Source organism: Gymnoscopelus braueri (assembly GCF_963280865.1).
Source record: "Gymnoscopelus braueri genome assembly, chromosome: 22".
In the NCBI taxonomy this organism is placed as follows: domain Eukaryota; kingdom Metazoa; phylum Chordata; class Actinopteri; order Myctophiformes; family Myctophidae; genus Gymnoscopelus; species Gymnoscopelus braueri.
Genome location: NC_137624.1, coordinates 20,596,270 through 20,609,465, shown reverse-complemented (window position 1 = coordinate 20,609,465; position 13,196 = coordinate 20,596,270). Strand labels below are relative to the sequence as shown.

Here is a 13,196-nt window from a genome sequence, read left to right as displayed (position 1 = left end):
CTCCCCTCTCGGAATCCGTTTTGGTTTTCCCTGAGGTGGGGGTCGATAGCACTCCGTATCCTGTTCAGTATCATGCGGTTGAACATTTTCGCAATGATACAGGTCAGGCTGATACCACGGTAATTGGCTTTGAGAGATCCCCAGATTTTGGTCCCGGGATGATGTGTGAGAGAGACCATATTTCTGGCATGATGTTTTCTATCAGAGCTTGATTGCAGATTGCTACTTTTACTTAAAGGGATAGTTCACCCCATACAGTAAATGACTTTTTTTGCCCTATCGTAAATATGTTTCTGACAATGTGTGCAAATTGCATCTGAAAGTCAATTCCACTTAAGGAATGTCTATAATAGATCTGCTGTCTCCATCTAGTGGTTGTGTATTCATATTGTAGCCAGGTTCTGTCTTAAAGCTGTATAAGCATAAACATCTCTTACATCCAGATTCATTTTCATCATGTCTACTCACTCAGTAGACATGAACTTGCCTGAATTAAATGTTTTAAAGTTAAATGAGGTGTTTTAAAGTGAAATAACCCTTTAAGATGAAGTTGTGAACCCACATGATCAGCATATGTCCAATGTCAGGCTAGAAAAGTTCCACTCATTTGATTGCTGTTCATTTCAAATCACATCTCGTCATTAAACATGACATGGAATGGAATCATGCTCGATTCTTCTAATCATAGAGCTATACAGTCTAATTCGTTGCATAAAAAGATGCAGTATTTTGGAGACATATTGTTTTCGGCAAACAATAACCACCGTTCCATCCAGCTTAGTTTTACTCCTTTTTTCTTTGACTGCAGCTGCAGTGAATCTGGTGATTACTGAAGTTATTACGGTGAATAGAACTACCCAAGTGGACGGAGGTGACGTAACTCTCCTTGAATGGCTCTGGAACTACCTAACTTACTTCTGGAACCAACTTTATCAGCTTAATTAACGGTAAGATACTGGCAATATTATTTTAGTTTACCAACTTACCTTATTTAATACAGAGCAGGGGCGTAGCCAGGCCCAGAACGCTAGCATAGGCTGGGCCTAGGCAGGAGCGGGTGGGCACGCATCTATGGCACGCATGCAGCTGTGAGAATCTCTTCAATTAGCCTAAAAGTTTGTTTACAAACTAGCATCTTTCTAGGCTGACATTGCCAGGGTGATCACTCTGGCAATGCCAGGCTAGTATGTTTCATAAGTGGCTCACGTTGTTGTGATCATGTCTATATATTTGCCTTTTTTTAATACATGTATAAATTAGGAAGTGTCAGACAGCTAGTAGCTCCTCTCCCTGTGACCCACCTCTGAATCTGTGACCGGCCGCTGTTGGCGCCATCTCTTCCTGTGACTGTGAGAAACTCTTTATAGCCTAAAGATTATTAACAAACTTGAAACTAGCTAATTTCATGAATGGCTTGTAAATCTATATATTTGCCTTTTTTATATAAATTAGGAAGTGTCAGCCAGCGCCTCCTCTGCTCCTCTCATCCCTGTGACATTGCATCTGCAACCAGTGTCCTCCTCCTCTGCTGCTCCTGACTCTCTGCCTCTGGATAAACATGTGGACACTCCTCCTGCTTCTGCTGGTCAGTGGTGGACAAAGTACTCAACCCCAGTACTTGGGGTCAAATATTACTCGGCTACAAGAATACGCAAGTATTCAAATTTACAAATTACAAAGTATGTTTTTGTTTTATGAATGCATTGCAGTATTGAATTCTAGACATAATGATAATAATAATAGTGAAAATAGCAGATCTACAAGCTCAGTGTCATGACATTGATGATGGGGGGGTATCCAATTGTTATGGGAAAATTTATTTTTGTATTCATGATAAGAAATACAAAAAAAACGTAAAAAGGTATATTTACTTGTGACCCCCAAAAATAGGTCCTGACTTACTGTTGTTGTGAGCATAAACGTACTACAGGAAGACTAACTTTTATTGTCTCCCAATAAGGCCTGTTATTGATTTAAAAATGTATTAGCTTCTAAAGGTATATGGAGGCAGAAGAGCGGTGTGCTATTCAGAAATAGCAGGCTGCAGAATGCCAATCAGAGTATAGTAGCCCTGACTGTGTATGTAGGCCAGCGCAGAGACAATCTGTCTGAAGAACACCATGGTTTCCTCCTCTGACAGGCGGTCTTTTGCGATTATGTAGTCAAGTAACTCACCCCCTGGACAGTACTGATGGATAGACAAGGAGTGGGACAGAAGCACAGGTAAAGGACAAAAGTGCATTACTTTATTATGTATTCTGCAAGTTGTATACAGATACACAAACAACCAGTCATGAGGCAAAATAAGTTTGTGTGTGTGTGTGCCTCCAGCACCATGTAGTATTGAATTAATGACATTTTTCATGTCATGCCACCATGTTGTATGACACATTACACAAAAAGAAAACAATTGACATTAACAGTCCTTCCTGTTCGTATTACGTACTTCCTTATAACATAAAACATAAATAAACATTTCGTTATAGAAAGAGTTGTGCAAAACAAAAAGTTTTAGAGTTGTGCAAAACAAAATGCATTTCACTTTCAATTTCATTAAGATCACACAAACCACATAATCTATCCTCCTCAACCGTGCCTACGTATCTACCCGTCTCAATATGAAGACCAAGTATGCCAGCCCTGATTTGAGCACATACGGATCGTTTCTTTTTTGACAAATCATACAATACATAATTTTCTGGACCATAGACATACTTTATCGCACAATAAGTGCGGAGCTTTAGTTTACACCATATCTCCAGTTCCCATTGTATTTGTTAAACGTTTCAATGACGTGGTACAGACGACAGACATGTTGATGGCTCAGGTGCTTCATGGCTTCGATCTCTACCTTCACACAAGGCAGGTCATCCTGGGGCAGGGAGAAGATGGGGCTTTCTTGATTGGTTGTCGTACATGCATCATTTATTCGTTTTGGAATTTAAGCAAACAGTATCAATAATTTAATAAAGTAACCGATTAATAATGTGTCCCTATTTTGGGCATGAATAGGTGAAAAGTTAAAAAATAAATAAAAACAAATCTAAATGAGTGAAAGTAGCAGATCTACAAGTTCAGTGCATGGTGCACAGTTTTTGCACGACATTGTTGTGTGAAGAAGTATAAAATAGCGCTTACGTGGTTAATGAAATTGTTGATATAGAACATTTATATATTTTTTAAAAGCTTGATAATTCTATTAATCAGAAAAGTTATCGATAGAATAATCGGCAAAAAATAATGAATACAGTAGTTGCACTGAAGATGGCAAGGATGTTACTCGAGCTATAATTCACCCCTAGATCTTTCTTTTCCATGATTTTGATGGCAACCTTCTCTACTGAGAAAGACGGGTGAGGCAGTCAGAAAACATCTACAGTAGTACAGCACTGAGCCACAGTGACAATCTCAGACTCTCGTACAAAACATAAATGAATGATCTGCGTTGGCTATTCAAAAATAGCAGACATACAAGCTCACAGCGCGTCACTTCAGGCCCCGCTGCGAGCTTGTACATCTATTTTTGAAACATTTTTGAAAATGTATATCAATTTGGGGCTCCTTGGCACGAAGATGTTTTAGAACTGATTTAGAAGGCATTTGTAGAATCGGCCTCAGGTCTTAACCACTTAAACCCCAGCATCTGTATTGTGGGGAAAGCTTTTCGCTGAAAATAGCCGATCGACAAGCTCACAACGCAACGCGTTGGGAGTCATAGTTTTTATGTCTGATGGCAGGGCATTCCACAGGGCAGAATAGTTGAATGCATTCATCCCCATCTTTGTGCCGAATTTGGGGGATACGAGATCAGTGGAGCTCTGTCTGGTGTTGTGCCTGTGGGCGTCTCTCACTCTAGTGAAATAGTTTGACAGATGCATAGTATCTTGAAGACAAGGCCCATGGCAAGTTTCTGTACTCTACCTTGTGATGGATGGAAAATCTGATTTTGCATATAGGTATTCTAAGTGTATTTTGAGTTCAAAGACACACGTCAGAATGCACAAAGATCCGTTTTTTTGTAAATATTTTTTTTTTGTATTTACATAATACAGTAGTTTCAATGTACAGATCATTTTTTGATATACTGTTTAGACTGACGATAGGTTCTTACCTATGATCTTACATGACTATTTCTATGCATTTGATACCTCGTGTTTGCCTTGCTTACTGTAAATCGCTCTGGATTAAGAGTGAAAAAAAAAAAAAAAAGATGGCATCACTTTGATTTAGAATTGCACCAACTGTAATGGCTAACTATAATCCCATTTTCACAAACAACCTTTTTCTTTGCTTAAAAAAGATATAGGTCAATAGCCCCTATGAGAAGAACACCAGAGAGGTTTCCAGTCTATGACGCCAGTCATCTATGACCAATCTATTGGGCAAGATAGGCGGTAGCTAGGCTACAACGTGTATTTCCTTAGGCAGCTGAGTCCATAGTCCATACAATACAATTGAGATCATAATTATATTAAGACATGTTATGTCAACATGGACAAACATGACATGTAGGCTAATTTGAGACAATCTAGCGCTAAGCAGGACTCTATCGTTATTTATTTTTTATTTTTATGTTAATCGTTTTGGGGATCCTATTTGTACAGGGTTACATGCAATAAACGTATTATGACCTATTGCATACGTACATTCGTCATTACATTCTCCTATCGTATCACTTCTCAACAGGAAGTCTGACTATGGCATTTTCGTGTAAGTAAAACCCAGATGTAAACAGGAAGTGAAATACTGTATGAAAACTCCTGAGCCAGCAATGACAGCAACAGGCAAAAAGTGGGCTCCTCAATTAAAAAATATATCCTATGATAGCAGCATGGCTACTTAACTGAATTAATTGCTCAGTCAGTAGATGCTAAAAATGTATGTCCCACTCCCTTTGGCAAGCTTGTGTGGTGGAAGCCATGGAGCACCCTAGGCAGGCTATAACTACTGTTTTACAGTCTATAGATTATTATATATTCACTGTAGATTTGACTGTACATATTGATCAATTTTGTCTCCCTCTGTGTGTGTGTGACCACACACACACACACACACACACACACACACACACACACACACACACACACACACACACACACACACACACACACACACACACACACACACACACACACACACACACACTTTACCCCTGCACCACCCAAGTGTTCATTAAGCACTCTAACATTGATTCACTTTGATTCATCTGAGTTGATGGCAGTGACTTTTGCCTACAGGCCATATGCTTTGTCTGCTACTTTAGAACGCAATTAGTCAATAGTCACTATTAGTCCGTTCCTTTAGGATGCTCTCTCTCTCTCTCTCTCTCTCTCTCTCTCTCTCTCTCTCTCTCTCTTTCAACATGTCTTCGCCTCCTAGACAGAAACAGTGGACTTTTGCAGATCACCCATTTACTACTAATACTATTGAACTTGGTAGAAGAGCTTTTGACCGTGGCACTATCTTGCAGACTTTACAATTTGCATCATGATGCAAATATTTAAAAAAAATGAAATATAAGGGCTTAATTGGTTAATGTATGTTTTGTAATAATTGTAGTAATTATATCAGCAGCATCAATATAAATATTGAACAAAGTCTCCCTCTCATACAGAGACACAAACTGCCCCAGACAAACTGTCTAGGGCAGCGGACTATCAACACATTTTCATTTGTGCCAGATGGCACTGTTCACGGCACGCCCAGTGCCATCTTACCCAGGCAAACATAGATCATACATCCACATCTCTGAGCCGTGACTTCCTGTCATCTCATAAACTCCTTTCATTTCCTCCTCCCCTCAGCCTCACACAGGAAGTGTCAAGTCAGCCCTGCCCTAGCTGCTTACCTCTCTATACCCCCCCCCCCCCCCACACACACACACACGCACACTCTTCCACCGCATCTGTCATATTCTCTCTCTCTCTCTGGCAGGGGCAGTGGGGAGGAACTGTGTTTTTTTACAGCGGTTTATACAGCTCAACAAGTGTTCAACGAAGTCATCAATCTCTCTATACTTCTTCATGTCCACTGTCTTGTTCACCCTACAGCTTTTCTAACGATCGACAAGTCATTCAGCTGGACCCTGTACGCACACTTGCAGCCACAACATGAGCTTACGGAAACTAAGTGAGTATAGTGTGAGAGAGTGTGTGTGTGTGAGTTTGTGTGTGTGTGTGTGTGTGTGTGTGTGTGTGTGTGTGTGTGCGCGTGTGTGTGTGTGTGTGTGCGTGTGTGCGTGCGTGCATGTTTTCGCAATCACCTGTGTGTGTAGTTGCAGAGTGTTGGCAATGTATTGCTACACTTGCTGTCATTTGAAGGTTATGTTGACATGCAAAACTGAACTATCAACGTACTTATTCTTCTTTTTTTTCCATAGGCTAAAATGCTATCAATAATTTTGTAAGAGCAGGTGCCCTTGTTTTTAAATTATCTGATTTAGGAAGGAAATGTGTTGGAAATGGAGCTACTGTAGACTATGTCGAAGTGTCCTTGAGCAAGACACTGAACCCCTAACTGCTCTTAATGAGCAGGCAAGTGCCTTGCATGGCTGGCTGCCTGTGTGTGAATGTAACACATACATTGAAAAGTGCTGGGGGGGGAAAAAGCATCAGTTCTGAATTTGACTATGGGAGAAGAAAGCACAAAAAAGACAAAATACTTTTGTGGTCTCCAGTTTTGAACCATAGGAATAAACAAATTAATGTAACCACATACATGCGTATGCATATCATGCATTTTGTGTTCAACAAAATGCTGCAACTACAAAACAAAACTTGAGCTATACAGTCGGGCAGAAAACCACAAAACTGTGTCAAACAGAAGTTTAGAAATGTGTCACACGGTGCACATGCACCTTGTTAAATGATTTGCATTTATTGCTTTGCTGATGTTAAGTATAATTAGAGGATTCAGCACCGGTTAAGCTTTTTACCAAGAAGCTCCAGTGCAAGCCAGATGTTTGTTAGTGTCAGGGTACCCACCTGCTCTGCTGTGCTACGTAACCTTATGTACAGGTTTATGTGTAGGGAATCTGAGTCAGTAAATGACATAATCACTGTCATAACGGACCCTACACGCAGTTCTGTCAGGGTCTCCTCTAGACTGTGGAACCATTGGCGCACACGTTTTTTTCTTTCTGTTATTTTATTGTGTTGTGTTGTATAATTGTGATATGGCTCTCCTTGGGTCTGAAATAAAGATTGAATTGAATTCCCAAGAACATTGAGCAGAGTAACTAGAACTGTGTGCTCAGTAGAGTAAAGGGCAATTCAACTCTATGCCCTTCCGTGCTACTTCTGTTTGTGTGGTTGGCTTGGTTTGTGTGGTGGGGGCATGTGATGACAATGTCTTGGGTTTGTGTGCATGTTTTTGAAAAGGGACAGGGCAATGGGAGGAAGGGCTCTGAAAATGGATACCGATCGTTAAAGCCTTGTGTCAATTATGTTATGCAGGACCACAATGGAAACAAGTGTTTCATTATGCTTTAATGTGTTATCCTGGTTTATATTGTGAGTTTACTTGTATAACTTTTACCAAAATAAAATCTATGGCCATGTAACTAAAGTAAAATGAAACAACAATAAAATCTGCACACCAGAATGCTGCTCCCCTGGGTATTTTATTGGTAACGTTTCGAGTCGGGAGGCTCTTCCTCAGACCTTATAACTAAAGTACACAATGCAATAGCAAACTTACCGTAAAGAAGTTAAAACTAAAAAAAAAAAAAAAACCACACATGAGTGGTTGTAAAATGAATGTGTCAATGTGAAGAATGTCTGAAAATGAGGCATTTCACAGCTGTACAAGAACACAGGTGTTTTGTCAATTCTGACCCATACTATCTTTTTTCCCCCCCAAACATAACCCTTTCCAACACCTCAAGGTTTCAAATGGTTCGGCAGCCTCACCAATCTCTCCTTCCGTCGCTCCACTGATAAGTCCAAGCAGAAGCCTACCGATGGAACCACCAGACCCACCCACAAAGAAGACGATGACACCTGTCACAGAGCCGCTGAGACAACAGTAGATGACATGAGTGCCATGCGCCCACGCACTGCCAGCTACGTCCAGTCCAGTGACAACTACACACACATAGGCACCCTGCCACGTCTGCAGTCGAGGAAGCGGGATAAAAGTAGCAAAGGTAAAAAGCCTAATTAATACTTTGTCATGTGATGGACATCACATGCTGAATCTACAAGCTCACAGCGTGTTGCAGATTCGTGATGCGTTGTGGGCTTGTAGATTGGCTGTTTTCAGCGCGCGACTCTGTTGTACGATGGAGTGTAAAATAAGCATAAGGTAGTAGTTTCAAGTAATAGTCATTAGTCAAATAATTAACTACTTGTTTGATAATGGAAAACAGGAGTCACATTTTCTTAAAGTGCAATTCCCTTTGTGTGTGTGTCATACATATGTCGTCTCTGTCGGGTCTCTGTCCAAAACTGTTACTTTTCAGGATTTAAATTCAAAAGTAGCAGGTCTACAAGCAGATCTGCTACTTTTGATGCTTTTGTGTGATGCTGTAGTATGATCAAGTAGGACATTAATTTACAAAAAAACACAAAAAGTTAAACTACGGAGATAAGAGGTTTCTGCCCGACAGCAACGACATTCTCATTTTGTCTCTGCCTCTTATGTTTAATGTCTGTTCTCTCTTTTTCCTTTAGGGGGCCCCAGCAGTAAGAAGAGCAAAGAGAAGAAGGACAGCCTCAGCAGGAGCCAGAGCCAGAGACCTGTAGCAGATAATGTTTGCAGCTCTCCCCTTCTTTCAGCCCTCTCGTCTGGGGCAGGGAATGAAGTCAGAGGTCAGGCTGGAGATGGCCTGGAAGAACATTCCTCAACAATATCCACAACCTCCTGCAAGGTCCCTGAAAAGAACAACGTTACAAGCACACCAAGCATCTCTCCTGAGACTGCACTTGCCTCGAATGACGTACTGCCATCTAGTGGTTTGAACACCGAACTGCCACTGAAGAATTCAGGTAGACAGGGCAACACTGTGGAGTTGCATAACAACTCTATGTGTATCACACAGTGGTGGAAAAAGTACTCACATTTTTTACTTAAGTAAAAGTATCAATATTGCAATGTTGAAATACTTTCCAATGAAAAGTCTGGAATTCTAAATTTACTTGAGTAAAAGTACAAAAGTACTGGTATCAAAATGTACTTAAAGTACCAAAAGTAGAAAGTACTCATTATGCAGAATGTCCAATTTCACAAGTTTTCAAAATTATTACATTTATACAAATCTTTTGAAAATAGCCGATCTACAAGGTCACAATGCGCATTGTGAGCTTGTAGATCGGCTATTTTCAAATGACCGAAATGTATATAGGGCTGAAGTTGTTTATGTATGTTTTGTAATAATAATAAAAATCTGCAAAGTAACTAGTAAGTAACTAAAGTTGTCATATAATTGTAGTGGAGTAAAAGTACAATATTTGCCTCTGAGATGTAGTGGAGTAGAAGTAAAAGTGCTGAAAATTGGAAATACTCCAGTAAAGTAAAAAATATTTCAAAATTGTACTTAAGTACAGTACTTGAGCAAATGTACTTAGTTACTTTACATCACTGGTATCACACCAGCAGATGTGTCCGTGATCGCTGAGATCGACTTTAATTCCAGCCACCGCCCAGGGGAGCCGTGTGACAGCTTCCAGTGGGCCTGCTGTACGTAACGTGGAAGAAGAGACCAAAGTAGAGATGGGACAGGACCAGAGCAACCAGGGATCCCAACCTCCTGCCAATGTTTGCAGGTGAGATATCTGAAGTCTTCATGTTATTGGTGAACATTATACGCAGAGACAAATGAATCAAATTAAATCACAAGAGAGATTAACCTAACCTGACTCTGCCAGATGGGGGCGGTATTGAGTAACTAGTTTCTCAAGACATGTGACGAAAGCTTCTTTGGATCTGGAAGCGTCAGGTTAAGATTAACCACCTTCAACCTGACATTATTATTATATCGTTAGGTGAGAATTATATATATTTAAATTGTAAACATAAAAAAATAATCACATTGCAATGCATTGTGAGTTTGTAGGTCAGCTGTTTTGCTACTGGTCATAGACAAAGTACAGTTAATAAGTGGTTTGGAACTGATAAAGTGATTAATTAAATGTTAAAACTATAGAAAGCAGGCTACATGCCCTAAAGTGTGGCTGGGGGTCTTTGATTTCGACCCAGTCTTTCATATTTTCGTAAACTCATTCAACTATTGCACATATTCCTTAGTAAGTGCCGTGCAGTGTGAAATGGTGTGAAAGCTGGGCACTTGAGCAGAGTTTAGTGTCGATGGTACAATTCCCAGGCGATGGGATGTGAGTCAAGAAATCAAAACAATTGAATCCATTTCTTTTAAGTTTTCATTATAACAAGGAAACGTCAATGCTGTTTATTGATTAGAGGCCAATGGGGAGTCTACCGCTGGGAAAAGTTTTTTGAAAGCTTTTGTTTTGCGTAGCCTAAAGCTATCGTCGTATGGATTTATTTGACACCCAAGAGACCCGTAATCCGCAAGATTTGTATCTCACATGCAGTTCACAATATTGTTGCTAATTTATGAACCAAGTCAGCATTTTCCTATAGAGCCCCCCCTCCCCATCCCCACCTCTCACATTTTCTCATTGTGTTTTCTCATGCCAAGTTATGTTCCAAGTGTGATGTGATGATTTAGTGCATGTATTAGGTTACAAGTGGGATTTGTGTGCGTGCGTGCGGCGAGTGCACATGCTCATGCACACACACATGGAGCAGAGCCCATTATTTCAGCTCAGGGCCTGTGGGGAACAAAAGCTCTATAGTGCGTATGCATCTCTGTGTCTCTTTCTTTCTATCTGTCTGTCTCTTCCGCTCTATCATTCTCTCCCTCTGTCTCTTTCTCTCCGTCTTTCTCTCCACCAGGCCGAAGGCCGGCACGGAGATTATGTTTTAAGTGAGTGTGTGTGTGTGTGTGTGTGTGTGTGTGTGTGTGTGTGTGTGTGTGTGTGTGTGTGTGTGTGTGTGTGTGTGTGTGTGTGTGTGTGTGTGTGTGTGTGTGTGTGTGTGTGTGTGTATCTGGAGTTTTATCTCGCACACTTCTGGACTGATCAGCACAATCAGCCTCATGGTGGCACTATGGCCATAACTCTTGAACCATAGGTCATACAATAAAATATATTTTCCCTTGGATTCCGTGGACCATAACACAACTTCAACCAAGGAGGTATACAGATGAGGATAGTTTCTGGTTAAGTTTATAACATCCATAGCTGTAGTATGCTACTGTCGCAGTAATACATATTATAACTTCAGTAGAACTACACGATAAAAATATCAATGAAATCATAGTAGTATGGAAAAGAAAGTATGTAGACATCAGTCATGTTAGTTGCAATCAAATGTCTACAATTTAAATAAATAATTTCTCAGGGATTGGGATGGCTTACAGCTTGTTGTTTTCTGGTCCAGTTAGTTGGCAGGCAGACAGTATATCAGCACGAGCAGCCTGTTGTTTTCTGCTGTGGCATGGGAACTACACTGCTCTCAATCGCAAAGTGCTGCATAGGGTCGTGTTGAGTGCACACAGTCCAGAGCAGGCCCAGATTAAAACCCTGGGCATTAATGTCATTACCCGATAAATCACCACTCAATTGTCTAGCTTCCAGCCATTTTCATTTGGCTGTGCATTTTGTTGAAGAGTCATCATAGCGCAATGCCGGGGCACAGCTGAAATAAATAAAAGTATATGATAAACGTACTGTATACAGTATGTATGTACTGTATGATCTTGGTATTCACCCTATTGGATCCAAAGCAGCTCACATTTCAGGCATTAATATTTTCATAGCTTTTTAAGCACTGAATATTTACCATATATTACCCAAGCCTACATCAATCTCTCAATCTCAAGGGAGGCATTTCATTTATATAAAGCAATTAGAATAGTGTGTTGTTAATAATTCATTCTCACACTGCAATTTACGGTACAACCTTTATCTAATGATCGTAGCAAGGGAACAGCTTGTTTCAGCTCTTGACGGTGGACTTAACACTCAGGATTTGACTGTGTATAAATACTGTACAATCTTATACATTTGTTTCAGCTGTGCACCGTCATAGTGAGCTTTGAAAAGGGTACGCTGAATGTAATATGCAATATATCAACATTCCCAAGGTCCACAGCACTGCCTTTGATCTGGACTCTCTGTGAACATGTATGTAGCAATTACGCTCCGCCCTGCGTCCTATGAGACCCATCTTGTAAATCCACCGTGGGAACTGCCCTGATTGAACTTAAAACCTCCTTGGGCATGTAATTGCCCATCTCTCTCTCACTCTCTCTCTCTCTCTCTCTCTCTCTCTCCCCCCCTTCTCCCCCCCCAAAGCGCTCTCTCTCTGTATCCCAAAGCTTTCTCTTTCTATGTGCATCCTAAAGCGGCTGATAATGCCATGAGACTGTTACACACAGGGCTTTGACACATGATCTCTGTGTATTATAAGTGTAAAAGTGTGAGTTATGTGTGATGGGCTATGGGGCCCTGGAGATTTCAAAAGAGCAGCTTCACATCGAGGCCCTTTAGATGCACGCATACCAGGGGTTGGTAGATCACCCTCTAACCATGTTCTCTCAAACTGAACTGCTTCAGCATTTAACACTCCTGGATAAATAGGTCATGGGAACATTGCACTGTTTTCTGTCCATGCAAACATTCACTGACTGACCGCACCTGTTACATGACATGTACAGTATACGGGCAAATGTTACACAATGAAGGATACTGTACACATCAAAAGTATGTTTTTATCTTTGATTTAGGGATAACTTTTAGGGACGTTTTTAGGGACCGCAGCCTTTTTATTAACAAGGGGGATGACAACACTGCAACATGGTCCGAATGGAAAGGGGGGGGGACGTTGCAATCATGGTGGACGCAGTCTTCAGTATGCTACCGACATGCATGTTTTCAACATTCAGTTGCTAGGAGACGTGAAAACCATTTTCAATAATCAGTCATTTAATAATAATAATGATGATTATAATAAAAGATTCTTATGGACCTTTTGTGTAGGTTACCTACTGAATAGTGTTTACAGGAAGTTCACAAGTGTTAGAAAGTTCAGGACAACCAACGTATATTTGATTTCAAGTACTAACTTATCTCTGATTTAATTTGACATCCCTTCCCCGCTTTCTCTTCTATTCT

The 13,196-nt window shown here is 40.5% G+C and overlaps 1 protein-coding gene across 2 annotated transcripts in view; it reads left to right on the top strand.

The window, feature by feature from the left end:
- Positions 1–5,939: 5,939 nt before the first annotated feature.
- sh2d3ca (SH2 domain containing 3Ca) overlaps positions 5,940–13,196 on the top strand; it is a 63,665-nt gene continuing 56,408 nt past the window's right edge. For both annotated transcript variants that reach the window (XM_080419582.1, XM_080419581.1), the window contains exons 1-4: positions 5,940–6,129; positions 7,886–8,146; positions 8,673–8,987; positions 9,635–9,764. In XM_080419582.1, coding sequence (XP_080275708.1) covers positions 6,111–6,129; positions 7,886–8,146; positions 8,673–8,987; positions 9,635–9,764 — 725 coding nt within the window. In that variant the 5' untranslated portion in view covers positions 5,940–6,110. The remainder of the gene's footprint in view (positions 6,130–7,885; positions 8,147–8,672; positions 8,988–9,634; positions 9,765–13,196) is intronic.